We start from the raw sequence: 25,983 nt of genomic DNA, 5'->3' as shown, positions 1-25,983 counted from the left end.
GGAAAACGAATACTAGTTCCGGATTAGTGAGGAATGTTACCCTGGAGCATGGATTACTTTCGAGTATGCTGTTTCGTCCTTTCGTAGTACAAGTATTTCGCTAGGAAGGATTTAATCATGTTTATATCCCAGCATTACCTTGCTCCCTGGTTAAAACGCTTTTCCCATGAAGTGGCTTTGTTTGTTAAATTCATGTAGGGTCCTGTTTACAGCTACGTAAATTAAGTGCGAAGCTTGCGTATTGCAAAATGAGTATCAATTTGGAAACTTATTAATTCCATGTGAAATAAAGAATGTGCTCAACCTGCCGATTGATTTCTAAATTCTCCAACTTATGTGTTTCTTCTAGCCCTGGTTATTCTTCCGTTTCCGCCATTCTTATTCACAACTTACTGCGGTCATCAATTGTTAACCCTCATTAACAAACGCCAGCATAACAATTAGAGCCACGCCCGGTTAGCTCAATCGGTAGAGCGTGAGACTCTTACGAGTACGCGATCTCAAGGTTGCGGGTTCGACCCCCGCATCGGGCTGTTCCTATAAAAACGATTGCAAACAAGCGAGGCATTTCTTTTTTGCCTTTGGATGTATTTTTTGTTCAGTCAATTTTGCTAAGTGACCGGAAGTCGGGTTACTGGAGTGTCTAGGTCTGATCATGTCTGTGTTGACAGAAAGAAGCCAGTGATTTGTTTAATTGATAATGCTAGAGTTTCTTTTTGGAGGGGTTCATGATGAGGCCAGTTCGTCAGTATTGTGTTGCGAATGTGTCAGTTTTCTGTCTTTCTATTTCTACCCATCAGGTTGAGCTATTTATAACAGTCTAAAGGTCCCGAATGCGATAATCAGGACTTCCCGGCTCTTAAAATCATGGAGTGATGTGGAATCCCCAGGATCAAGACAGTTCGAATATCCTCGAAACCCGCGGCAACATACAATGGCCGCCCAGCTTCAGTAGCTACAAGATAACAGTCCTTTCCTTCCTCGGATGCACGGTCAAGTCCCCATTGCAGTAACATCTTTCCTATTCCCCGTCTCTGGTTGCCTGGTCCAACTCCGATGTAGTCAAGATCTAGAAATGTCAGCATTTGCTACATGGACAGGGAAGTCGAGCACAAACGCCAGACGCCAGCAATTCCTTTCTCGCCAAGCGTGTCTATAGCATCCTGATTCACAGTTTTTTTCATTTCCTCGAAAGCTGATTTGTCAAGTGCATCACACTCTACGGGCTTGCTTGGACTCGAGTCACCCCCCTCAGCTGGAGGTGCATCCCAGAGTGCAAAGCCCACGATGCGATCTTCGACGTTTTTGTCCTTATCGACTGCTATAACCAGATGAGATTCTGACGATGCGAGACTGGATGCTTTGCGTGCTAAGCGCCAGTCATAGGCTGCTTCGCCGTCGGGTATGTCTTTTGGCTGTAGATGGCGAGGGAATAAGCGACGAGAGAGAGCATCTGTTTCTGGATGAAAGGCAGATGTTGCAATGCGGGCAATAGTTGGTAAATCTGCCTCGGAGGCTTTGGTTAAGTAAATCGACATGGTCAAGATTTGTTTCGTTGGTTTAAAAGTAAATGACTGTTCTGGAGGCGGAGTACTTGGCGTCAAAGGCCGCTATAGCTGAATAACAGAGGTCACGGGGTCACCCACTAAACTCATAGTGGCTCGGAGCATAATTGGTAAAAGATATCCAACCCTCGCATGTTTAATTCATGATTGAATATCATCTGTACTCATGACAGAATTTAATTACCGAAACACCTCAATTATGAGCTGACTGCTGGCCAGAGCTTTGGAGAGTAAGTCGGTCACGTGTTACTATCGCGAAAATTCACCGTCTGGTTGCAAAGAGCGGGGAGAAACCATAGATCAACTAAATATCACACGCCGGCAATGAAACGATCCCTCCTCAACTTTGATCATCGAGGTGACGCACTCCTCACTCTACGCAGACCCAACGCTCAAAAAATACCCTGGTCAAGAAGTAAAAAATCTCTGTCAAGCGAGGCCGTCCACAAAAATGAAGAGTCTGGCGGGTCATCCAAGAACTTACGGTCAATACAGCCTTGCAAAGATGACGGTCAACCGAATGAGATACAATTCAGAGTATCTACGAGAAACCTGTGTCTCGTGTCTTCAGTTTTCAGAGCAATGATCGAAGGACGATACAGGGAGTCACATCCTAATCCTCAAGGTCTTTTGGAACTCGGCGCTTCGGAATGGAATGTTGAAGCCTTTGTTATCTTGTTGAACATCATGCACGGCCACCATCGACAAGTGACAAAGACCCCTACTCTCGAACTAGTAGCTCATATTGGAATCCTTGTTGATTACTATGATTGTCTTGAGGTCGTTGAGATCTTTTATGAACGGTGGACTCAATGGCATCTCGACTTGAAGAAGCACAATTATCCCGAACTTAGTTTGGCCATAACGACTATCGCATCACAGACCTTTGGTCCGGACGAAACTGTCCTGTTATTTATTGCCCTAGTATTTAAAAACTACGTGCAAGCCAGAGGGCTCTTTGGACTCGCCGTTTTCAACACAGACGGCCCACTCGAAACAGACCTGGCGATATCGAATCGAGTCCTTGGTATGCATACTCGAAAATGATTCTCATGAAAATAATAATAATAATGGAATACAGAACTAATTGAACAAGAACGAGAGAAACTGGTCGAAGAGCTCCTCGAAGTACTATTCGACTTGCAAGACTGTCTCATGGCCAGAGATCTCTGCTGCACTCTGGAGTGCGCCTGTAGACTTCTCGGATATCTTACGAGACAAATGAGATCCTTCAACCTCCCATTGACAAAACCAGAACGGCCATACTTGGGCTACAGCGCGAAACGCGTTCATGAAATGCTTCGCAGTCTCAAAGCGCCAGGCTGGTGTACCGACCACAACAACGAGCCATGTACACTTGAAGTTGTACTACAAGATTTCTATGTACCCTGGGAACCGAGTATCTTTGAAAGAGAACTTTGTGAGTTAAAGTAGCAAAAGGAAATAATGTAGATAAATAATCAAGGCAAAAAGGATGCCAGATAGGCAAAAGGAAGGGTCTGGCCGGGGATTGAACCCGGGACCTCTCGCAAGCTGAGCTATAGGGTTTTCCCTAAGCGAGAATCATACCACTAGACCACCAGACCGGAGGAGCGAATTGAGATTCGCTTGTGGAGTTGTTGGTTGCCGATCGTTGTTGGGCACTATGTTGATGCCATCAACAGAGGACACTTGAAATTATAGCATCAAGTCAAACAAACAGCAATGGGAAAAAAAAGTAAGGGGCGGAAAGAAATATCATGCACTGGCTAGGTAATACTAGATGACAGCGAATTGGAAGGGACACTTCACTTTAGTAAGCAAGCATATTGGTTCACAGCTGAACAGAGTGTGATGAACAAATGAGATGTAATATATGCTAACTATCTATTAAGCAATCTGTACTAGATTATGCTATACCCCTGTACTCCGTAGTATTAAATCCATCAATAAGAACCAACATTCTAACCATTATAATCCATTCTATTCCCAACATGTCTTCCTACTTAAGGGCTGCCAGAGCCGCTGGATGGCTCATCGGATGAACCAGACGAGCCAGACGAGCCGGATGAGCCAGAGTCAGCTGGAGTAGAGGGCTGCGAAGCGGGCTCGTCAGATGAACCAGAGGAGCCTGAAGAGCCAGAAGAGCCGGATGAACCGGATGAACCAGAGTCAGCTGGGGTCGAGGGCTGAGAGGCAGGCTCATCAGATGAACCAGACGAGCCAGACGAGCCAGACGAGCCGGATGAGCCAGAGTCAGCTGGAGTAGAGGGCTGCGAAGCGGGCTCATCAGATGAACCAGAGGAGCCAGAAGAGCCGGATGAACCAGAGTCAGCTGGGGTCGAGGGCTCAGAAGCGGGCTCAGAAGCTGCGCCGGATGGGTTTCCAGAGTCGGCCGGAGTTGAGGGCTGAGAGACGGGCTCGTCAACGACAGTAGTAGTAGGTTGAGAAGCGGGCTCATCAGCAACAGACTTGGTAGGCTCCACGACAGCAGCAGCAGAAGTTGTTGGCTCGACAGGGTCAGCAGCCTTGGCGGTGGTGGTAGGATCACTAGCTGGCTCGACGACAACAGCGGCAGAAGTAGTAGGATCAGATGCAGGCTCTCCAGCAGCAGAAGAAGTGGCCACCACAACAGGATCAGCAGTGGTGGTAGGATCACTGGCAGGTTCCTCAACAGCAGCAGAAGTAGTTGGGTCAACAGCGGCGGCTGAGGTAGTCGGGTCAACAATAGGATCAGCGGCCTTGGCTGTGGTAGTAGGATCACTGGCTGGCTCCACGACAACTGGAACAGAAGTAGTGGGGTTAGATGCAGGCTCGGATGTAGGCTCATCAGCAGCGGCCGAAGTAGTTGGGTCAACAGCAGCAGCAGAAGTGGTCTCAACAGGATCAGCGGCCTTGGCGGTGGTGGTAGGATCACTAGCTGGCTCGACGACAACAGCGGCAGAAGTAGTAGGATCAGATGCAGGCTCTCCAGCAGCAGAAGAAGTGGTCACTACAATAGGATCAGCAGTGGTGGTAGGATCACTTGCCGGCTCCACGACAACTGCAGCAGAAGTAGTGGGGTTAGATGCAGGCTCGGATGTCGCGTCAACAACAGGTGATGTAGTTGGGTCAACAGCAGCAGCAGAAGTGGTCTCAACAGGGTCAGCGGCCTTGGCGGTGGTAGTAGGGTCACTGGCAGGCTCTTGATCAGCAGTAGAGACGGGTGGCTCAACAACTGGGTCAGAAGCAACGGGAGAAGAGCTCTCCTCGGCAGCGTCAGATGATGTAACGGAGGGCTTCACCATTGTGATCAGAGTTGTGGGAGGAGGAGTAGTAGCAGTAGGCTCGGCATCAGAAGAGGCGGCAGGCTCGCTAGAAGGCTCATCAGCCTGGGAGGTAGAAGGTCCACTGGCGGGCTCGACGACTGTTCCACTAGGCTCTCCAGCAGCGGCGGAGGTAGTGGGATCAGTGGCAGGCGCATCAGATGTAACAACAGGCTCCTGACCAGCGGAGGTAGTAGGTACAGTGCTGGGCTCTCCAACTGTGCCACTGGGCTCTCCGGCAGCGGCGGAGGTCTCGACGGAAGGATCAACAGCTGCATTGGAGGTAGTGGGATCAGAAGCAGGCGTGTCAGATGTGACAGCAGGGTCCTGGCCAGCAGAAGTAGTAAGTCCACTGGCGGGCTCATCAGATGTGATAGGTCCACTGCTGGATTCAACAACTGTGCCACTGGGCTCCTGTTCGACAGCAGTAGTCTGACCAGGAGAAGCATCCGATGTGGGAGTAGAAGCATCCGAGACAACCTTGGTGTTAGGGTCCTCAAAGACCACAGATGTAGTAGGCTGACTAGCGGGCTCTTCGGCTGAGACAGACGCGTCCTTGACTGCAGATGTGGTGGGATCAACGACAGGCTCCTGACCAGCAGAGGTAGTAGGTGCAGTGCTGGGATCAACAACTGTGGTACTGGGCTCATCATTGGCAGAGGAAGCAGGTGCAGTGCTAGGCTCAGCAACTGAGGTGCTAGGCTCACCAGCAGCCCTAGAGGGCCATAAGAACCTTCAAATGAATTAGACAGTGCACGTGTGAGCACCTTGGTGTTGGGATCCTCAAAGACAGCAGATGTAGTAGGCACACTGGCGGGCTGATCGGATGTAACAACAGGCTCAGCAGAAGTAGTAGGTCCACTGCTAGACTCGATGACTGTGACACTGGACTCTCCTGCAGCAGTGGAAGATTCCTCAGAAGGATCAACAGCTACCATAGTGGTAGTAGGGTTGACAGCAGGCTCACTGAGTGTAGCAGATTCGCTATTAATAGTAGAAGCAAAAGACTCTTCGCCAGCAGCGGAGCTCTCTCCGGAAGACGCTTCCGATGTAGGAGCAGCCGCGTCTGAAGTAGACGCATCTGAAACCACCTTAGTGTTGGGGTCCTCAAAGACCACAGATGTGGTGGCAGGTACACTGGTGGACTCATCGGCTGTGGCAGAGGGCTCGCTTGCAGCAGAGGAAGTAACATCCATATCCGAAGAAGTAGTGGGCCCGTTATCAGCAGCGGAAGACTCTACAGAAGAATCAACTGCGGCATTGGAGGTAGTGGTTACACCAGCAGTCTCAGAGACCTCAGTGGTAGTGGGGTCACTAGAGGGCTCACCAGCTGTGGCGGATGACTCCTTGACAGCAGAAGAAGTAGGCTCGTCAGCGTCTGTAGCAGTAGATTGGCTATCAGCAGTTGTAGTAGCGCCACCGGCAGGCTCAACGACTGTAGCAGAGGAATCCTTGTCGGTGGCAATAGTAGGCTCCGCGTCGTCTGTAGCAGTGGACTGATTGGCAGCAGAGGTAGTGGGGTCGCTTGCGGGCTGATCATCGGTGACAGAGGGCTCTGGAGCAGAAGAAGAAGTGAGATCACCGTCATCAGCTGCAGAGGTGATAGTGGGATCACTAGCAGACTCCTTGACAGTGGTAGTAGAGCCCTCTCCATCATCAGAAGTAGCAGATGTGGGAGTGGATTCATCCGAGGCTGCCTTGGTGTTGGGTTCCACAAAGGTGACAGATGCGGTAGTCTGACCAGAAGGTGCAGAGGTTGAGCCCTCATCATCCGTGACAGATGTGGTGGTCTGGCCAGCAGATGTATCAGATGTTGTGGGCTCATCAATCTTGGAAGCGGAAGTGGCCTTCTCATCACCAGCCGCAGTGGTAGAGATGGGGTCCACCGACTCAGGAGCATCAGACTCCACACTGCTGACAGTGGAAGCGGAAGTGGTCACCTGGTCGTCGTCGCCCTTGACGTCTGAAGTGGGATCAGTTGCGGAACTTCCAGAAGTGGTAGTTTGCCCATCATCAACCTGAGCAGAGGTAGTGGTCTTAGCACCGTCGACTGGAGCAGAAGTGCTGGTGTTGACACCATCAACCTGAGCGGAACTGCTGGCACTGACACCATTGACCTGAGCAGAAGTGGTAGCACTGACGCCATCGACTTGAGCAGAAGTGGAAGAAACAACTGCAGGCTTGGTGGAGGTAGCCAAAGTCGTGCTAGGGATGCTCAGAGATGAGGAGATGACGGTGCTAGATGCAGGGTTGGAAGCAGCGGCGGCTGAGCTTGAGCCTGATGTTGTGCTAGCCTTGGTAGAGGTGCTTGGGACGGAAGCAGAAGTGCTTGTAGTGGAAGTGCTAGCCTTGGATGAGGTAGATAAGGCTGAAGTGGTAGATGTAGTGGATGCCTTTACTGTGCTAGAAGGAGCAGTAGTTGTAGGCTTGACAGAAGTGATGATGGTGGTTGTGGGCTTGGTGGAAGTGGTAGTAGTAGTGCCAGGCTTAGCAGAGGAAGGAGGGATGGTTGTGGTTGAAGCCTTGGGGGGAGCTACAGTAGAGGAAGCCTTGGTAGTGGAGGTGGGCTTAGCACTAGAGGTAGTGGAGGTAGTAGAAGCAGCCTTGCTGGTGGTCACAGGCTTAGTAGAGCTGGTGGGCTTGGTTGTGGAGGAAGGCTTAGTAGTAGAGCTAGGCTTGGTGGTAGAGGCAGCCTTGTTGGTAGTAGAAGCAGCCTTGTTGGTAGTAGAAGTAGCCTTGTTGGTAGTAGAAGTAGCCTTGTTGGTAGTAGAAGCAGCCTTGTTGGTAGTAGAAGCAGCCTTGCTGGTGGTCACAGGCTTAGTAGAGCTGGTGGGCTTGGTTGTGGAGGAAGGCTTAGTGGTAGAGCTGGGCTTGGTAGTAGAGGCAGCCTTGTTGGTAGTAGAAGCAGCCTTGTTGGTAGTGGAAGCAGCCTTGTTGGTAGTGGAAGCAGCCTTGTTGGTAGTGGAAGCAGCCTTGTTGGTAGTGGAAGCAGCCTTGTTGGTAGTGGAAGCAGCCTTGCTGGTGGTCACAGGCTTAGTAGAGCTAGTGGGCTTGGTGGTGCTGGCGGCCTTTGCCGTAGTTGTTGGCTTCTTAGCAGTAGTGGTAGCCCTCTTCTTGAGAATGCGTCTCAATGTGTCGCCGTAAGAAGCTCCGTGAACCTCACAGCCCTCGCCAGAGACCTTGCAGTTAACTGCATCAGGTTCTCCAGCAGGCAACGCCGCTGCGTTAACAGCGGCGATGGACATGCCAAGAACAACTGTCTTGATGAAATGCATCGTGAAGGAGGAGGGATGAACTACTGTGGTTGTAGTAGTAGTAGGAGAGTGTGATGAGATGAGAGTGAGTGATTTGAATTATTCGGAGGTTCAATCCATCTTTACTTATAGATTAAACAATCTCAAAGTTCGCCGATATAATTGTGTTATTGTTTGCCGCTTTCATCGACTTTGAGGTTTCATCAGACGAGATTCTGTTGAAAAAGTCAATTCTGTAGTCTCGTCTGGTCTAACTTCTCGGGATAGCTCAGGGTCTAGGCGAGAACGCTGCGACCGAACTCAATTTCTGGCTTGCTGCAGTAAGATTCCCACGTTTTGGACATGCGTACATAGATCGGCAGGGCCTGGGTCCTGCAACATGGCTCTAGTATCACACGAAAAGGGTAAGGTTCTAGCCTTGTAAGACAGTTGCAGTCGAGAAGAGGTTCATGTTGCTGCACTCTACGGGAACAGACATATTGTCATGGGCTTTCATCCTATCTCGTGTTTTCCACCGTTAAGATAATACTCATAATTGTCCAGAGACTCTTCTGTTGTCAGTCTTTGTCTCTTCTTACTTCCATCACAAGTTGATCCGTATTGTTGGGTCACCAAGACGAGACTCCCAAATGGTGTCATCTCCATACTACACTATACCATTCTGAGTGTGAAAGGCGGGCCTACCCGCTGCCACAGTCGGGGTTGGCGCATCTGCTAGGAATCTTCACATTCCTTGACGCCGTCTCCGGACAATCACTTCCTCTCTGAGCTGAGAACCCCAAGCCAATCTTGGCAAAGAACCACGCGAGAAAACTTGGCTTGACAACCGGCTACTCGGCTGGCAGTTGCTTGTGCCGTATGTCTAGCGCCTCGCCATCACAATCTAGATGACTTAGCGTGAGACATTAAGATAACTGGCCATGATTCAATCCCTTCGAGGGTTAGCTTTTGCAATTGTAAACGATTTAAGAATTGGCGATGCTGTTACTAGAAGTGGTATGCTTATCCGCCGAACCAATTTCCCCGTAGAGGCTTGAGCCTGGGCCATGGCCATAGTTCGAGATGCTGATAGCTCGGGATAATCAAACTGTTTTTGGTTGAACAAGCTCATTGAAAGTTTTCGGTCCCGAGCCATGTATTCAGCTGAGTATCAAAGTTTTGAACTTGAATCGCGGTCTTGAAGACTCCGGTGATGCATGTGTGTCTAGAACAATGGATGTGGATGTGGGTGACGGGTGTCAGTTAAGTGTAGATCTTGGACAGATCAATCTTGCCAAGGACGGGATCCCCTTGTTCTTGTCCAACCTTCGAGCACCTTGGCAGGTCCCTGCGGTTCTAGGCAGATCATTTCTCTCTCTGTTTTGCCATGATATTTCCGACCACAGGTTTATTCAGCATTGGTTGATAAGACTCTAGACCCTCTTTTCTCAGTTGCTCGATTGTCAGAGTGGTAAAACTTAGTCACTTGCATGCGTCTTCTTTAGGTCTAAAAGCTATATAGAGTTGCACTTTGCGGCTCTACCTTGGCTTTGGACGGTTGTGACTGGGTAGATTTTGGCTTATGTGGAGGAACGGCGAAAGCTTCTGCACGTCTTGTCAACGCCATTCCAGTGACAAACTCAATTCGTTGGCCCTTCACTCGGTCTTGGTGGCCAAGTCTTTTAGTAGTCTCTTTTAGAAAATGTCAAATCGGATAGGCTAATGAGTTTATCGTGAAGTGTTGTCGTCGTCTGTAGTGGACAATATCATTGCCATTGTTTAAAGCTTTGTTATCACAAAAGACACAATTGCTTTCAATTTATAGCCAGATGAGGGAATACATTTATGAATTTATTACAATACTAAAACTAGAACTACAAGATACCCCCTCTACTCTCTTGCTTACAATGCATCACAAAAAGTCAACATTATTTAGGGTAGCGCCATGGCACATAGTGTTAACGCCTCGACACTGAGTCTTAATTGATTGTATTTGGCTAGTTGTCTCGTTATAATGGACTTGATGGAAATGATGAGCCTTAATCTGGATTAATCCCTACAGGTTGTCGTCTGGTTTCAGTCGAGTGATGGATTTTGTCAGCTTCATCTTAAGAGAGATTACTCCTTTCATCTGCCACTTCTCACCGCTTTCCATACTCCTCTTTTTTGCATCATGGTCATTCCTCACAAAATGACCTGCTTATCGCAATGCCAGTAATCAGACGAATACCCGATAACAAGAGGAGGTCCCGCACAGGTTGTATACCATGTCGAAGACGTCGTAGAAAATGTCAGTAATTCCTATACACTACCCTCGTCCTGTCTAACAGTAACCAAAGGTGATGAACAAAGGCCCCAGTGCGGGAGCTGTCAGGGCAGGAATGTAACCTGCGAGTTCAAAGAGTGGACCTTTGTCCCAGGCGTGCGATCTTCACTGCGCAGGGATGGTTGTGCTCGAGATGATACCCGGGGAGACACTCCTGATGAGTCGGATTCACTCCTGGTGAGTTATTGATGACTGCATATCACATCGCGTCCAACTAACTCCCCTACAAAGCCTATGCAAGATTCCTTGCTATCGTTCATAGATGACAGCACCTCTACTCTTGACCCCGTGCTCGCGAGTCCTTTACCTAGTACAGTGAGAAGCGACAGGATCGACTCTGCTCCAAACACCACCACCACCACTTCTCAACCAACCACCACAGCTCCCACCCAGAATCAAAACAATGAAGGCAACCAGATTCCCACACCCGCTCGATGGAACGAAACCGTTCTCTCAGAGCAAAATTCTTCCGAAAGACAAACGGCCATGCTCCGCTTCCGATATCAGATAGTACCCTGGCTAGATTCCAACGCCCCGAGGTCTACGTTCGGACCCAAGATTATGAGCTTGGCAGCTGAAAAGTCTGTCATCATGGATGTCATTATGTGGGTTGCGATGCGGCGAAGCAGGAGCACGACAGCTCCAGAAGGAGACTTTCATCTTGTTCAACATCTTCAGCATCGATTATCTCTGGAAAGTGCTTTCACTGCTGATGTGGGGAGATCTCTGCTGGCGCTGGGTAATTTCTTCTACACGTCTCCATCTGAATGGGCAAATCTGCATCCTGATCGCACGTTCGGAGAAGACCGATATCAATTCTTTGCGAGCCAGGAAGAACCTCTCAAGACTCTGGATCGGTTTCATTATAAAGCTGGTAATGTGACCCGATATGCGATTCAAGATATCCACTGACCTGGCGCAAACAGAACTGGCTGCTTCTATCATAGCGTCGAGATCGCCTTCATCCCGGTCCTCCGTATCTCTGATGGACGAGGCCCTACTTACCCCCAACATGTCACCATATGAGATATATGATGCATGTTTAGTACATCTGACAGCATGTTGCCAGCTGCTACACAACAAGGTTATTCCACTCCTCAACGGCATCACCACCATACAATCGCCAACACAGGAACCCAGCTCTCTGGTATGGGCGACCTGGTCCAACCTATGGGCAAGATGTGTACAATGGTTCCGAGATCGTCCACCGGACATGGTGCCGCTTCTTGAAAGCCCCGAGGTAGACGCGCACACAGCTACCGCCAACTCTCCATTCACAGCCGATGTGTACTCAAGCGCGATAGCAGTCCAAGCAAATCTCACTATACATTATTCCTCGTTACTTTTACTCTCTTACAAACCCCGACTCGTAAAGCTCTCGTCCACCCCGCATCGCCTCACATCCAAGAGCTGGCACGCTCAAAAGCTTGCAAAATTGGCCTTGTGGAACAATTTCCCTGATCAATGGGACCCTGTTGTGGTGGCAACTGTCGTTCGAATCGCAAGAGACATGACATATCCCTCTCAACAAGAAGCGTTGCTGTCTTGCTTCCAACGGATTGGCGACGCGACTAAAATTCCGCTTCAAAGGGAGATTGCGGATCTGCAGCAGTTCTGGTCCTCCTCGCGCCATTCCAACGCGCCTACCAACCTCCATTCCTGACACGAGTCAACCGATACATGTCTTGGCTAGCAATTATTAAACATATTTTTTTATTAATTTGTTAAAAATATCACTCCAACTCGTCTTTCCATGGAATTGATACTTGTGCTCCTCGTCTCGCAACTGTATGTGATGAAGCTCGAATTCCTGAACGAACGGCTTTTTCAATGTCGAACGTTTTAGCTCGTTGTCCTGCGAGTGCCACCTCTACTGCGTATGAACCAATGAATGTATCGCCAGCGGCAGTTGTGTCGACAACCTTGACTTTCTGTGCGGGAATGAGACCCTTGGCGCCTGTGTCGTTGGCAAAGTATGCACCCTTTCCACCAAGCGTGATGACAACGTTGTGAACACCTCTAGCGAGGAAATCAGATGCAGCTTGCTCCACCACAGAGATGTTTTCAAACTCTAACTCGTCCTTGTCTGACAACAGCGCTGCTTCGGTCTCGTTCAGAATGAGATGTGCCAGCCCTTTGTAGATCTCCGTGGGAAGAGCCTGAGCGGGTGCAGGGTTGAGGAGTACCGGTGTTCCCGTGGCCTTTGCTGCTTGGAAAGCCTGGATAACAGTTTCCAGCGGAATCTCCAGCTGCATGATGAGCAGAGCAGGTGCTGGCCCAGGGATCGTCTGGAATTGACTCGGCTGAAGGGAATTGTTGGCTCCCGGAGACAAGATAATGCGGTTCTGACCCGTTGGTTCATCAACGATGATCATTGCTATACCACTCTGTGAGCCAGCGCCGCCGTCTCGATTCACAATGATTGAATCAGTTCCCACGTCGTATGACTTGAGGCTATCCAGAAGCGTAGTCCCGTATGCGTCTGCTCCGATGGCACCAATCATAACAACATCAACACTCGCGTCCTTGAAGTCAGAGGTTCGCGAAAGCTTTGCACAAGCAACGGCTTGGTTTGCGCCCTTTCCACCTGGGAAAACATTGAATTGGCTGGAAGTTATCGTCTCGCCGGGTAGTGGGTGATGGGGAACATATGAGACGAGATCAATGTTGAGAGATCCCAACACGCTGATGACGGGTTTTGGCATGGCGGATAAGTATGTGTGAGGTAAAGGTATGCAGAGCAGTCTCTGTTAGTCTGGCAAGAGTATATAACGTCGGCAATATCCTACAAGCTGTTGCATGTGATCCACAGCGAGCTAAACCGTGAAGGGGTGTCTTAGGCGACGGCGGCTACGACTTGGACAGCACCTTATCTGCCAAGACATCTGTCAAGATCACGTTACCTATAAGGTCCTCAGGATATCAGAAAAATTGACCGCTATAAGCATAAGAGATGAAATTATTAGGGCAGTTTATGCTACTTAGACCATACTTCTTAGACTACTTATATCTTTATCCTAAGACTTAGGAGGCCAGTTTTTCTGCTACCCACTAGGACGTGTTTGTACTACTTCATTATGGGCCTTTATGTATTAGTTATTATGTTGATCATAAACAAGATTCTATAAAGTCTTTAGAATCGCCCCAGCATCGTAACCCCATTCAGCCTCGAGATCCGTCAATCTCCAAAGCGCACCCCAACCAGTCGTCCGATCAATCGATTTAAGAAGTCTAGCTATTTGTTTCCTCTCATTGACATGTGAGAACAGCTTCCCAGCGACGTAAAGCGGCTGTATGGAATTGACCAAACTGCCAGGATGGAGGTTAGCACACGAGATGCCACAAACTTGACGAGCATGCCACAGAGCCAAACATTGGTAATCTAGCTCATGTCCCAGATTGCGCATTTCCAGCATCAAGATACACGCAGTGTGATATATCTGGTTGCTCGAAATAGCAGCCCAGTGAGGGAAAAGCATAGCTGGGAAAATCTGCTTATCACCTGCTTCCACCATGCTTATCGGTTTCATTGTTGTAGGGCGTTGGTCAAGCCAGTATTGCAACTCGTTCCAAAGCTGTTGCCACTGTTCTGAGAACGGCCTGTCGTCTTGGAGATCTGGCCGTCCGAGCTCTAGACTTTGCGTCCTTCGGAACCTTAGGTCGCAGACTTTTGTACATAGATATATAGCCCAGTTGGCTTGCATGTCGGGTGAATCTCGGCTTCTCTCGTGGAACATGTCCCGTACGTATGTTTCGATCTGCTCTGAAGAAACCAACGAATCCGGTACAGAAGGTGTCCATTTTGATAGAGGGAGGACTGTCGTCTCTGTTCCCTCTGAAATGATCGATCCGCACAATTCTTGACGCGCATAGCACCAAAAGACGGCTTGTGGTAGACCGCCAGAGAAGCCGTTGACTCCAAAGAATTCGAATAGTGAAGCACAACCCTCAACATGGCGCTTCCAGTTCTTGGACCCACCCGACAACAACTCGAAGACTGCCAGAATACAGGCTGTTACCAACATATTCGGGTCTTTGGCTTGTAGTCCCGGACTGAGTAATCTGATGCTCTCCTGATAGAGCTCAAGACTGTCACAGCCACCTTCACGCGTCAGCCCTCTCCTCTCCATCTGCCTTGACGAGAATGCAAGCATGGCATATAAAAGAGCCGGCGACTTCTGCGCCATGAGCGGTACATGGATCTGAAAGTGTTTGTCCTCATCGAATTTGTCCAGATAGGGTGCACATTCTGTGACCCAATTCTGGAGATAGCATATTAACCTATCATGAGGAATATTGACAGTGACATTAGAAAAGTCAAGTGTTTGTGGCGACTGTGTAGGTGTCGCTTCTGCCTCTGGTGTACACGACGCGCTGGGCGATAGCGCAGACAAGCCCGCAAACAGAACGGATCTGAGTTCTTCCTGCAGCTCTATGAAGCGTGGGTCAAGGGAAAAGTCCTCGGGCGGGAAGAATGCCATTGTCGATCTGGACTGAAGTGGGGAAGATGTCCGAGATGGTAGCGTTGCAGTTGAAGGACAGAGATGATGGCAACGCAGTCACAACCCAAAGAGGAACTGTAGCCTCTCGTCTCTCCTCAGTTGCTTTCTGTCTGATGAAACAGAGCAAATTTGCAGCGTCCGGTGATCCCCGGATGACCCCATCCGAGTGCCAGTAAACCGGGGAAGTACACCAATCAAGGTATCTGGCCTGGGGTTCGTCGGGGAACCACTAGACCGAATGCGAGGGCTTTAGGCGACCAGACTCTCAGGCCATGACTCGGGTGGAGGAAACTCGGCATAGTAATAAACGGGGAAACCAGAGAAGTGGTCTTTGCTTGCTGGTCCTGGTTCGTACAGTAACTTGATTTGGAGCAAGCAACGTTGCCCCAGAATGTCCAGGTTAATCAGCACTTTAATCCCATACCCCGCATTGAAGAAGGTATCATTGCATTGAGTCGATCGTCAGGTGGCAACTCGAAGGATTACCTCCATGTCGCGGCAATTTTAATCGGTTCTTTACTGAAGTGCAGACATTGATATTGATCGCGTAACTACGCTTTCAATTGAGCATTGAGATATTTTCTTTACAAATGAATGACAATGCTTAATGTATCTAAATTATAGCTACAATTAATTCCAAAAGCCCCTACCAATATCTGGCCAGTTATGTTGCATCGCTATCAGCCAACCCGACAGGCATGTCATGATTTTTGGAGTACCCATTTCGTGGCGTTAGTTTCTGTCATGGAATTGAGCCACCATTGGGTAGAATGACAGAAAGACCGTGTATTCTTCTATTGATTCATTGACGATCGGTCTATATCTGTGCAATATATGCATACTAAAAATATCAAATATACTTCTTGTCAATGGATATGGGAAAGTAAAAATGTAGTCAGGGTAACTCTTAAAACATTATTCGTCTACTAAACTATGGTATCACACATCCCTCCGATATATCTCATAACATCCATTACAACTCCTCAACGTGCTTCTCACCCTGCTTCTCCATAGACGCCTTTCGGCCAGAAACAGATCCGAGAAGACCAACCTCAGCCTGGGCCTCACGTAGAAGCTCAGCATCCTGCTCTCCAGCTCGGCTCTTGAAGACACGGTCCATCTCCTCGAGAGACGCGTTCTTGGTCTCGGGAAGGAAGAACCACACCCAGAGGATACCGGCAAACAGGAAGACGGCGAAGAAGATGTAGGTTCCCCACTCCCAGGCCTCGAGCATGGGAGGAACGAAAAAGGCGATGGCAAAGTTGTTGAGCCAGTTGCTGGAAGCACCGATAGAAGCACCCTTGGCGCGGATGGAGAGGGGGAAGATCTCGGAGATGAGAGTCCAAGAGACAGGACCCCATGTAGCACCGAAGCCAGCGATGTAAACCCAGATGAGAGCTAGAAACATGTTAGTTATGGTTCATACAAATATTGAGAACGGTGTACTCACCAACTGCGGTCCAACCGGCGGCGACGTGAGAGGGCCAGTCGTGGCGGAACTTGGCAACGATAATTCCGACAGTGATCATGCTGGCTCCCATGACAATGGAACCAACTTGAAGCATAGGCTTGCGACCAACGCGATCAATAATAAACTGAGACACAATTAGTTTGAAATTTCAATCGAATTCGGTTGAAAAACTTACCATGGCAGGAATAGTGCTGATAAGGAAAACAACACCAGTAACACCAGTAGCGAGGAGAGCAATGGTTCCACCAGTAAGACCCAGGCTGATGAAAACGTTGGAGGCATAGTAAATGATGGCATCGATACCGGACCACTGCTGGAAGAACATGATGAGCCAAGCAGTGCAAACTCGCTTAAAGTTATCCATGGATCGGAAGCAAGTGACGTATTGGGCAATCTCCTGTCTGAATTTGCTCTTGCCCTTCTCAGCGAGGTGAGGGAAGTCTCGGGCGAACACCTTTTGCTCAAAGACAGCCTCGGCCTTGATCTCGAGGTACTCAACCTGAACTCGGTCAGAGTCGATGGGAAGCTTTCTCATCCATGCAAGAGTAGACTTGGCCTCTTCATCTCTGCCAACCTTGACGAGCCAGCGGGGAGAGAAAGGCATGAACCAAATGCCAACGGCGAGAATAGCAGCGGGAATACCCTGGATGATGGAAGGAAGTCTCCAAGCAAGGTCAGATTGTCCATCGCCGGTTCCACCGATGTAGTTGCATCCATAACCGACCCAGAAAGAAAGCATGATTCCGAGAATAGTGGCGAGCTGGTAGAAAGAGACGAGGAAACCTCGCATCTCAGGAGCAGACAGTTCAGCGTTGTACAAAGGTCCAACACCGCTGAAAAGACCGACACCGAGACCAGTGAAGAAGCGACCGGCATAGAGAAGAGAAGGGTTTCCGGCTGTGGCGCCAACGTAGAGGTAACTGCCGAGAACGACCCAGCAGCAGGCGATGAACATGGTGTACTTTCGAGAAATGATCTCGCTAGAGACACCGGCTGATAGAGATCCGAGAATACCTCCCAGCTGGAGGATAGATGTGAGCCAGCCGGTTGCTGAAGATGATTCCACGACAGAGGGGAAGTTTTGGGTGAATCTGGTCATGACGAGGGATTGTCCCAGAACACCCTGTTGGTAACCATACTCGAAACCTCCCAAACTGTAATTGTCAGTAAGGTTATGACGATAGTTGTGTGCATAGGTCAACTCACGATGCGAAAAAGGCAATAAAGATGATCTTGGGGTTCTCGCGGATACACTGCCAGATGGTCTTCTTGGTAGACGGCTCCATGGTATAAGGTTCGTCTCGAGAGGACGAGTTCGACATGGTGAAAAAAAGAAAGAAGACTTTGGGGTGAAACTTGTCGAGTTGTGGAGAGCAATGTTTGAAATCTGGGGTATGGAGCAGTCGAGTCTTTTTAAATAAACATTTTTTTTTCTTTCTAGTTACCCCAGCCATGGATCCGAACTTGTTTATTTTCTGGGGTTCCCGACGAACGAACGGTGCAAGGTTGAGATGCGTAGGCTATGACCCCTTGTTTGGGACTAGCTTTGTGTGTGTGTCTGACCACCCCCTAGAGTACCCGGTTAGCCGCTGGGAGGCATTAGAGCCTCACTAGAGATGTTGGAGAGAGCACAGAGTAATGACGAGTACTTGTAACGAATTGTGTTGTTGTGAGGTCTCGTGACATTAATTCAAGTACATCTAAGACATGCCACTGTGGTAATGATACGCGTCGACCTCTCATTGAGAGACAAACACGAGTATTGCTCCGAGGTTAACAGCGACAACATGTCCTTGCAAGATATTATGTCACAGCTACAAAAAAACACGAGATAGCTTCATCACAACCTCAATTGCATGACTTTGTCGTACTCTTTTCCTTGGTCAAGTGGACTTTGCTCAGTTCTTAGTCAGTCGATTGCCCGAAAAGGGGGTTCGTAGGCGACGTTGTCCAGGTTAGCCCTGAACTAACCGCGTCAAATGTTGAACCTGGGGCCCCGCGTAAAGAAAACTCTGGTCGTCAAGTGTCTCCAATTCCAGTGGATCACGAAAATAGCGACCCGACAATTCAGCGTTGATGGGTCTGGAACGCGATTGTTAAGAAACTAGTCGCGCGAATGATCAATGGTTTGAGCCTCATAGCGGTAGAAGCTCTCTAGTGGTAGTCTATCTACCTCATGTAGATATAGTTACATGCAATTGCAGACTGGTGAACAAGGGTGTAGAGGAGCTTACATATCGGGGACTGCCGATTGTCGTGTGTGTTCTCCGTGGGTTCGCAAATTAAAGCAATTGGGTTTACGATGATCAGAACTTGGAAGCGACACAAGATCTGTTGGATAATAGGCACAAGAAGCTACTGTTCACCAAGATGTAGGAAGTGACCAAGAATTAATAGCAATATAACACAGGCACCATATGCACAATAAACCGATAGCCATTGTCACTTCGTTAATTGAACATCAGACGTACAGGGTAGCTGTGACCGTCTACGGCCTTACCTGCGAGCATGCGCCTGCTTAACTAAATTGTTCTGCCTTCTACATGATCATTTCGTTGTCACCGCGATCTTTTACTAAGGTGCAGTTGTGCTTTAGTTGGGGACAGATATGTACTATTGCGCGTCGCTATTCGGAATGCGACAAGTTGACAATCCCTGGGACAAACTGATGGCGTGGGATGGCCTCGTCACGCGACCATCGGCAATTCTACCCTCAATTGGCGAACAGGCTATAGAACAGGATATATTTCATCGGCGTCCAATCTACGAGCTGTCCCGTTCAACTACAAATGGCAATGTGTAGTAATCGATGTCGGCATCGCGTTGTGAGATTAGAATGGGTCGCGCTGAAGGTACCGAGGGAGGCTGGGCGTTACACTGCGTTGGGTCATCGCATCAGATGAATCAGCGCCCACTAACGCCCAATAGAGCCCAGTAAGCGCGATGTCTTGACACCTGTTGAGAGCCATTGTCGGAGATGGCGCATTGTGTAGAAAGAGCGAGATTGGACGGTTTGACGCGATTCTGTGCGGGGATTGTTGACGGATATTTCACGTCCAAAACTGTCAGCCACGATCTCCGTCCGCCACAGTTGACCGCGCCACTCGGTTGTCTTGACTCAAAGTAGTAGCAGTATGCTTTGGATGTCGGAACAGGACAAAACCTCGAGGCGGCAAAGGGGCGACTTATGTATTGGTTGACATGATAGAGAATGTCTGCTGAGACTACTTCTATCAAGAAGAACATGGGAGGATCTTCCATACAGCAATCATATACAAGTTATGCTCTAGGAAGATATCTGTAATCTAGTTAACTGCAACGTGTAGCAATAAATACCAGTTATATATGTTTCAACTGACTCAAGAAGCTTTCGTCCATCTTTGTTACTCCCTCGAACATGACAAGCTGCATGAATGTACAGGGTGATCCCATACCCGCAAAGCGGATAAAGCTCCAGTTCCCCGGACTCTTCCCCAGGATCTCGACCTTATCTCTTTGTTCCCTTCCCCGATCCCACCTCTTGATTAGCCCTACACAGTCTAGACTCTCGATGTGTCTTACTTCTTACCCATTTTGTTGAACAAACCCCGTATCCGACAACATACTAACCCGTCATCCGACACACTATCTTCCCCCTCAATCTTGGCATCGTGGGCAGCATTATGATTCGACGAAGCTTGATGATAAGCTTAATACTCAAATAGTATTAAATACAAACCCCTGCCGTTCACCTTCTTTGTGCATTTTCCTCTCGAGCAAAGTCGAATCCATCATGTTACTCAAAGGTTCCGATAACGAGAAAGAAATTGGAAAGGACTTTTCCAATGATGTACAGGTCGAATATGCGGTCGCGCATGATGCAGCTGCTCGGGGACATCTAGCCACCGACGAGTGAGTGCCTTCAACATCCCATGGATAATGACATATAATTGACCTTGCTTGCAATAGGCATGGCAACTCAATCGCCAACTTTGACGCTGAAGCCGAAAAGAGACTACGTCGCAAGATTGATTGGCATATTATGCCAACAGTCACGATCCTGTACCTCATGTGCTTCGTCGACAGAGCCAATATTGGAAATGCGCGACTGGCTGGTCTTGAAAAGGACCTTGGCCTTGCTGGCTACGATTACAACCTGTTACTAACAGTCTTTTACATCGTAAGCATATCCAGACCCTCGTGCACTCCACCCAACCCCCATCGCTAACATCTCTCTTTACAACAGTCTTACATCGTCTTCGAACTTCCCGCAAACATGGCATGCAAGTGGATCGGACCCGGCTGGTTCATCCCTGCTACATCAGTATGCTTCGGTCTTGCCTCGCTCGGCACAGCCTTTGTCAACACCATGGGCGAGGCATGCGCTGTGCGATTCATACTTGGCATCTTTGAAGCTGGAATGCTGCCCGGTATCGCGTACTACCTGTCTCGTTGGTACAGACGTAGTGAGCTCGCATTCAGGCTCGCCATCTATGTCGCCATGGGTTCATTCGGAGGAGCATTCGGTGGTCTGTTGGCCTCTGGAATTCTTACTCTTGACCATTTTGGCTCCCTGACAAGATGGCGAATGATCTTTGCCATCGAGGGAATCTGCACAATTGGTTTGGCACTTGTTGGATTCATCACAATGACCGATCGACCAAGCACCGCCCGGTGGCTCAGCGAAGAAGAGAAAGACTTGGCCATCGCACGTATCAAGTCTGAACGCGTGGGTGTCACAGAGGTCCTTGAGAAATTCTCCTGGAAGCTGGCTCGACGAGGTATCTGCTCGCCGGTCACATTGGGAACTTCAACCATTTTCCTGTTTACAAACATCACGGTGCAGGGTCTTGCGTTCTTTGCACCAACCATTGTGAGAACTATTTACCCCGATGCATCGGTTGTTCAACAGCAATTGCGGACAGTGCCTCCTTACATCGTTGGCACTTTCTGTACCCTTGCCATCAGTTTCCTGTCAACTATCCTCGATCGTCGCAATATCTTCATCAACGTCTCTCAGCTTCCGGTTATAGCAGGCTACATCATGTTTCTCAGCACCTCAGATCGTAAGTACCGTCCAAAAACCAAAACACGAGCTATACTAACTGATAACAACAGCATATGTTCGCTACGCCGGAACATTCCTGATCTGCGCAGGCACTTTCGCCAACGGCGCCCTCTCCAATGCTCAAGTATCAGCCAACTTGGTAACTGATACTGCCCGTGCTTCTGGAATTGGCTTGAACGTCATGTTTGGTAACGTCGGAGGATTAATCTCTACGTGGTGCTTTTTGCCATTTGACGGGCCCAACTATCCGATTGGAAATGGCCTCAACCTTGCTGCTTGTTCCTCCATTTTCATTCTTACTATTGTGTTGCACTTCTACATGAACTGGAACAATAATAGGAGATCGAGAATTGATGTTACTCAGGCGTTGGCTGGGCGAAGTGTTGAGGAGATTCGCGATTTGGATTGGAAGCATCCTGGTTTCATGTGGAGGCCATAGTTTTCGCGGTTCATATTGTCAGATCTGTTGGGTCTGCCTCTGAAGAGCAGCCATTTGTAAATAGGTTTTACTTTACCGTTGTGATTTGAGAAGCATGTATAATCGATAGTTCAAATTGCTGCAAGTGACTCCAAAGTATCGACGGTATGTTTTCTTCCAAGTCACTTTGCCCTGGCCTCTCATGCCTCACATGCACGTCTAATTTGTGTTCGATCTCAAAAATATGACCTGTTTATTTGAAAACAATTCAACCTCATCAAGCCCGGCCTACCTAATCACGGAGTGCATGTGAGATAGTCAATGATCTCTTTGGCAGCCTTCTGTCGGCCTTCCCACTCTGGGTGACAAGCAGCAACCTCCCTAGCCGTCTTTTGTATCCGTGCTGACCCAGGTCCGAAGATTGTGTCCATGATAGCGTCACAGAGTTCGTCTTTCTCCCATCGTGGTTTGGCTTTCTTGTTCCCCCAACGACCAATACCGAGAAGCTCAACTCTGTTGGCAAAGTCGTAGCAGTCTGTCCAAGCGGGCAAGAGCACCTGTGGGATCCCGGCACTGTATAACCTGTAAGTAGATGATCGGAAGTCTGAGTTGGCTTCTTACCATAGACCTTCGTGGAAGGAATTGGCTCCGCCATGATTAACGGAGCATACAATGTTTTTGGACTCAATCACAGATTTTGGTTCAGCAACAAGCCAATCTGTGACGCGCACCTTGTCCTGTTTTATGTGCACCTGTAGTTCGTCAAGCACTAAAGCCCACACGCCATTATACGAGTCTTGTTGTGGAGCATTTCCTTCGTCATCTGGGGTTCTTCCCAGTTTCCACAGAAGCTGGAGAGGTCTCTCTTTAGACTCTTGTGCATCACTCTTGTCCAGAACTTTTTTCAGAGCCTTGGCCATTTCATGTGCTTCATCTGGACTTGACTTGTGATGCGTGCCAAGGTTAATATAGATGGTTGGTCCACGACTAAGCCATGCGGCCAAATCCGGATCAACCTCTCTGATATGCGGTGCTGCCCGTACAATGGGGCCACATGATGTGAGTTGTGGAGGTATTACAGTGAATGGGTAGTCAATGTCGGGGCTATTAGCCACCAGGATTGGAAGATTTGCCGGTGCCGGTTTCAGGACGCCGAGCTCCATCATCGTCATAAGTTGAATGGATGGATTCACTTTTTTGCGTAGGATATTGGTTGCATTTTTCAAGCGTGTGTTTGTGAGCAGTGTATAACCGGCTACTAGGCTGAAAGCGATGTTTGTCGGGATGAGACTCCACGGTATGGGATACGGTAGTGCTGAGCAGGCCCTGGACGATGAGTTTGGTTTCTTAATACTCTAGATTGACAACTCACATTGGGTATTTCCACAGCGCAGCCAGCTTGGGTTGAAGAGGAACCGCAAACTCTTTGATCGTGTTTGGAGAAAGGACCATCCATCGCACACCTCGGTAATGACAGAATGTCAAGCCATGCGTATACAGAGGTTCAACAATAGTCAAATCCGGTTTGACTTCGTCATAGACGCGTTGCGTGTCCCAATAAATCTCCATGTACTCCTCTGGAGTCCAGGGAACCATGACAGCGGGTAGAGTAGCCACGCCTTTAGCCGAGTTCACAAATCCCGGCGTCAACTCTAGCGTGTCGAATATTGCCGTCCCAGGACGTTTTGTAGCCGGTCCCCAGCTGATCCCATTTATTTTGTGGAAGATGAACGATTTCGGGATTGGGAGCTTTTGCTGAGATGCTGACTTTTGCATGAATTTCGAAGAATTGTCGACGCTAGCCTCTAATTCTTGGAATGAGGCGATGTGTATTTCGACATTTGGGTTTTCGAGGCCGATTGCATGTGCTGTTGCAAGTACGACATTGGCTTGGCCATAGTCACTATTTGTGAAGAAGAGCAAACGTTTGGTGGTCGTCATGATGTCTGGACTGCAAGAGAACCAACCCCAACAGAGGGGATGAGTTTCAGCTTCTACTAATACTTTTTCTAAATCCTTGCTGTCATGCTGGGTACCAGAAACGTTGGCCTCTCAAGTCTCAGGATACAGAAATAAACAGCCAAAAAGCAATAATAAAAGTAGCATAAATTGACCTACTAATTTTGTCTCTTGTGCTGTCATCCACCGGTTTTTCTGATACCCTGCGGCTGCCCATTAATATTGCAACTCAACCTTTAAAATGTCATATCATCCCTGCCCCTACCGATGACTACTCTGAAGGTAATTGGTTGTTCTCAATTTACACCCTGTCAATTGCAACCGTCGTGGATTACGCCAAGCTTTTCTGTAGCCTCTACTGCTCAATGTGGTCATATCCTTCATTCAGCCCATGGTCTAGACTCGTCTTACGTTGCAACTTGTCGCTGTTTGGGAAACTGCTCCACTGTCTACCTCAGCTTCCCTTGCTCTGATACGAGGGACCGAAATCTCACATGAAGATTGAGTAATTATCCGGTTTTCTCACAGCCTGTCAGCCCTGTAGGGCGTAGATGACCCCATACTTCTAGCATCTCTAGCGGCCTGACTGATGTAAATCGCTCATACCTGGGACACTTGGAAAATAACCGAGAAACTTGAATAACTGTAATAAGGACACCTGAGCACCACAATGTAATTTATCAAAATCTCACCGCATATTTGCATGTCACCGACTCCAGCGATCCACAGTAGCCCAGTTAATTAACTTGACTGTAACGTATGCTCTAAAACCGCTAAATACCCAGCTTTAGTTTACTTCAGCGTCAGTATGCGAGCGAGTTGGTGTAAAGGATCAGCTAATTCTTCGGAAATTCTCAACAACAAAGCTGGGACAACGGAGAGGGTAACGACGTCAACTTAAACAAGACACAAAGGCACACATTTGAGAGGTAGCTATGGGGTTAAGATGACTTCAATTTGAGCGATTAAGTAGCAACTTTCCATGTCCAGCGGGAATTTTGTGGCATCGGTTTAGTTCTGGTACCTCATGCTAGAATCTGTCACTGATGTTGATGTTGTGAGTACACGATTGTCTGATGTTGGTGTTCAATCCGAGAACAATATTATATATATTCAAGAGATTCATAGACAATCTGGGTGTTATTTAGCTCCGCCATGCTCTTGAATGGTAACCCCGAGATGGGTTACTTTGTCATTGTAATAAAATCACGAATCCTCCGTCCTCATTGCTATGGTTACAATCGTGATCGGATTAACTACAGTTTTCGCCAACCAGCATTCTTCATATTCTAGGACGCCTGAGGTGATTAACAACATGGCCTTCTCCATGTGACATTGTCTTCCTGTGGCGCACGGCTGAAAATACGAGCGTTGGTCGATCGTTTCAACGGAATGAAAAAAAAGTATAAATAAAGTCTTTACTATGAAAACACTCAGTCTTGGCTAAACGGGTTTAAGTCAGACAGTAAATCCCGCAGTATCGTTGCTGGGTCCGATGTTTCCATGGTAGGAGATGGGAAATATGGAGATTTCAGTCTTCTGAATGACTTGTATCTTATTCCTTTCGATGACTAGTCTTCTTGCCAAGTTGGATTTGATGAATCGTCAAGGTATGGTTACAGCAGAGCATGAACAAAGCAAATGGCACCATTAAAGAAAAAGACTAAAGTTGACCAGGGATGAACAAGCTGGATCCTATTTCTAGGCTTTGTGTTTCCTACATAACAAGGAATGTAGCTCAGCCGGGCACTAACGACTCAAAGCTGGGGAAAGTACAGCAGGGATGTCGTGAGTAAGACAACAAATTACCACATCACTAAACCGTAAATATGAGAGACCGTCTGGACCGTTGGGCGGTGGTTGGAGAGGCTTGGAGTGATCAACCCTTCTTGGACAATCGCATGTTTTCTCAATGGTAAAGTTTTTTTTCATGTGGATATCAAGTATGCATACCATTCCCAACATGGTCAGTTTAGACGGAAACCAAATTATATGTCTCATACTCAATAGCCCAGAAGGGATAAAATCTCAGACATGGATATAAATGGCTGGGGAATTAAACTTTAAGCTTACCCTGCGTCCAACCTCCATTCCAGCACAGAGTATTTTAGCCCTTGCCAAGAAAACCTCCGACGCCGCAGTCTCACTGTTATTGCGATGGTGACCAAGTATTGGTTG

At 48.4% G+C, this 25,983-nt stretch overlaps 9 protein-coding genes and 2 non-coding genes across 11 annotated transcripts; 4 read left to right on the top strand and 7 right to left on the bottom strand.

Moving 5' to 3' along the window:
• Window positions 1-450: 450 nt before the first annotated feature.
• FGSG_20802 lies at window positions 451-533 on the top strand. The gene has a single exon. It is a non-coding gene; the product is annotated as a tRNA-Lys (tRNA).
• A 309-nt stretch (window positions 534-842) lies between these two features.
• FGSG_13988 (uncharacterized protein) lies at window positions 843-1,538 on the bottom strand (the record flags this gene model as incomplete). The annotated part of the gene is made up of 2 exons (XM_011327605.1): window positions 843-1,069; window positions 1,118-1,538. 2 exons carry the CDS (start codon window positions 1,536-1,538, stop codon window positions 843-845), a joined length of 648 nt encoding a protein of 215 aa, XP_011325907.1.
• A 351-nt stretch (window positions 1,539-1,889) lies between these two features.
• Window positions 1,890-2,999, top strand: FGSG_11335 (uncharacterized protein; the record flags this gene model as incomplete). The annotated part of the gene is made up of 2 exons (XM_011327604.1): window positions 1,890-2,592; window positions 2,647-2,999. The coding sequence occupies 2 exons, from the start codon at window positions 1,890-1,892 to the stop codon at window positions 2,997-2,999; spliced, it is 1,056 nt and encodes a 351-aa protein (XP_011325906.1).
• Window positions 3,000-3,060: 61 nt separating this feature from the next.
• FGSG_20801 lies at window positions 3,061-3,151 on the bottom strand. Its single transcript has one exon. It is a non-coding gene; the product is annotated as a tRNA-Pro (tRNA).
• Window positions 3,152-3,550: 399 nt separating this feature from the next.
• Window positions 3,551-8,094, bottom strand: FGSG_13987 (uncharacterized protein; the record flags this gene model as incomplete). Its single annotated transcript, XM_011327603.1, has 3 exons — window positions 3,551-5,176; window positions 5,287-5,409; window positions 5,557-8,094. 3 exons carry the CDS (start codon window positions 8,092-8,094, stop codon window positions 3,551-3,553), a joined length of 4,287 nt encoding a protein of 1,428 aa, XP_011325905.1.
• Window positions 8,095-10,370: 2,276 nt separating this feature from the next.
• Window positions 10,371-12,071, top strand: FGSG_11336 (uncharacterized protein; the record flags this gene model as incomplete). Its single annotated transcript, XM_011327602.1, has 4 exons — window positions 10,371-10,376; window positions 10,442-10,585; window positions 10,640-11,282; window positions 11,356-12,071. 4 exons carry the CDS (start codon window positions 10,371-10,373, stop codon window positions 12,069-12,071), a joined length of 1,509 nt encoding a protein of 502 aa, XP_011325904.1.
• Window positions 12,072-12,141: 70 nt separating this feature from the next.
• Window positions 12,142-13,113, bottom strand: FGSG_11337 (ribokinase; the record flags this gene model as incomplete). Its single annotated transcript, XM_011327601.1, has 1 exon — window positions 12,142-13,113. One exon carries the CDS (start codon window positions 13,111-13,113, stop codon window positions 12,142-12,144), a length of 972 nt encoding a protein of 323 aa, XP_011325903.1.
• Window positions 13,114-13,533: 420 nt separating this feature from the next.
• On the bottom strand, window positions 13,534-14,889 carry FGSG_13985 (uncharacterized protein). The gene has a single exon (XM_011327600.1). The coding sequence runs from the start codon at window positions 14,361-14,363 to the stop codon at window positions 14,064-14,066; it is 300 nt and encodes a 99-aa protein (XP_011325902.1). The 5' UTR covers window positions 14,364-14,889; the 3' UTR covers window positions 13,534-14,063.
• Window positions 14,890-15,883: 994 nt separating this feature from the next.
• Window positions 15,884-17,703, bottom strand: FGSG_11339 (uncharacterized protein; the record flags this gene model as incomplete). Its single annotated transcript, XM_011327599.1, has 4 exons — window positions 15,884-16,308; window positions 16,361-16,505; window positions 16,557-17,535; window positions 17,588-17,703. The coding sequence occupies 4 exons, from the start codon at window positions 17,701-17,703 to the stop codon at window positions 15,884-15,886; spliced, it is 1,665 nt and encodes a 554-aa protein (XP_011325901.1).
• Window positions 17,704-20,153: 2,450 nt separating this feature from the next.
• FGSG_11340 (uncharacterized protein) lies at window positions 20,154-21,867 on the top strand (the record flags this gene model as incomplete). The annotated part of the gene is made up of 4 exons (XM_011327598.1): window positions 20,154-20,272; window positions 20,330-20,540; window positions 20,607-21,426; window positions 21,479-21,867. 4 exons carry the CDS (start codon window positions 20,154-20,156, stop codon window positions 21,865-21,867), a joined length of 1,539 nt encoding a protein of 512 aa, XP_011325900.1.
• Window positions 21,868-22,142: 275 nt separating this feature from the next.
• FGSG_11341 (uncharacterized protein) lies at window positions 22,143-23,787 on the bottom strand (the record flags this gene model as incomplete). Its single annotated transcript, XM_011327597.1, has 3 exons — window positions 22,143-22,419; window positions 22,468-23,172; window positions 23,219-23,787. The coding sequence occupies 3 exons, from the start codon at window positions 23,785-23,787 to the stop codon at window positions 22,143-22,145; spliced, it is 1,551 nt and encodes a 516-aa protein (XP_011325899.1).
• Between the last annotated feature and the right edge of the window lie 2,196 nt (window positions 23,788-25,983).

The sequence above is a fragment of the Fusarium graminearum genome, chromosome 3 (assembly GCF_000240135.3).
Source record: "Fusarium graminearum PH-1 chromosome 3, whole genome shotgun sequence".
Taxonomy (NCBI): domain Eukaryota; kingdom Fungi; phylum Ascomycota; class Sordariomycetes; order Hypocreales; family Nectriaceae; genus Fusarium; species Fusarium graminearum.
This window is presented reverse-complemented; position numbering and strand designations above follow the sequence as displayed.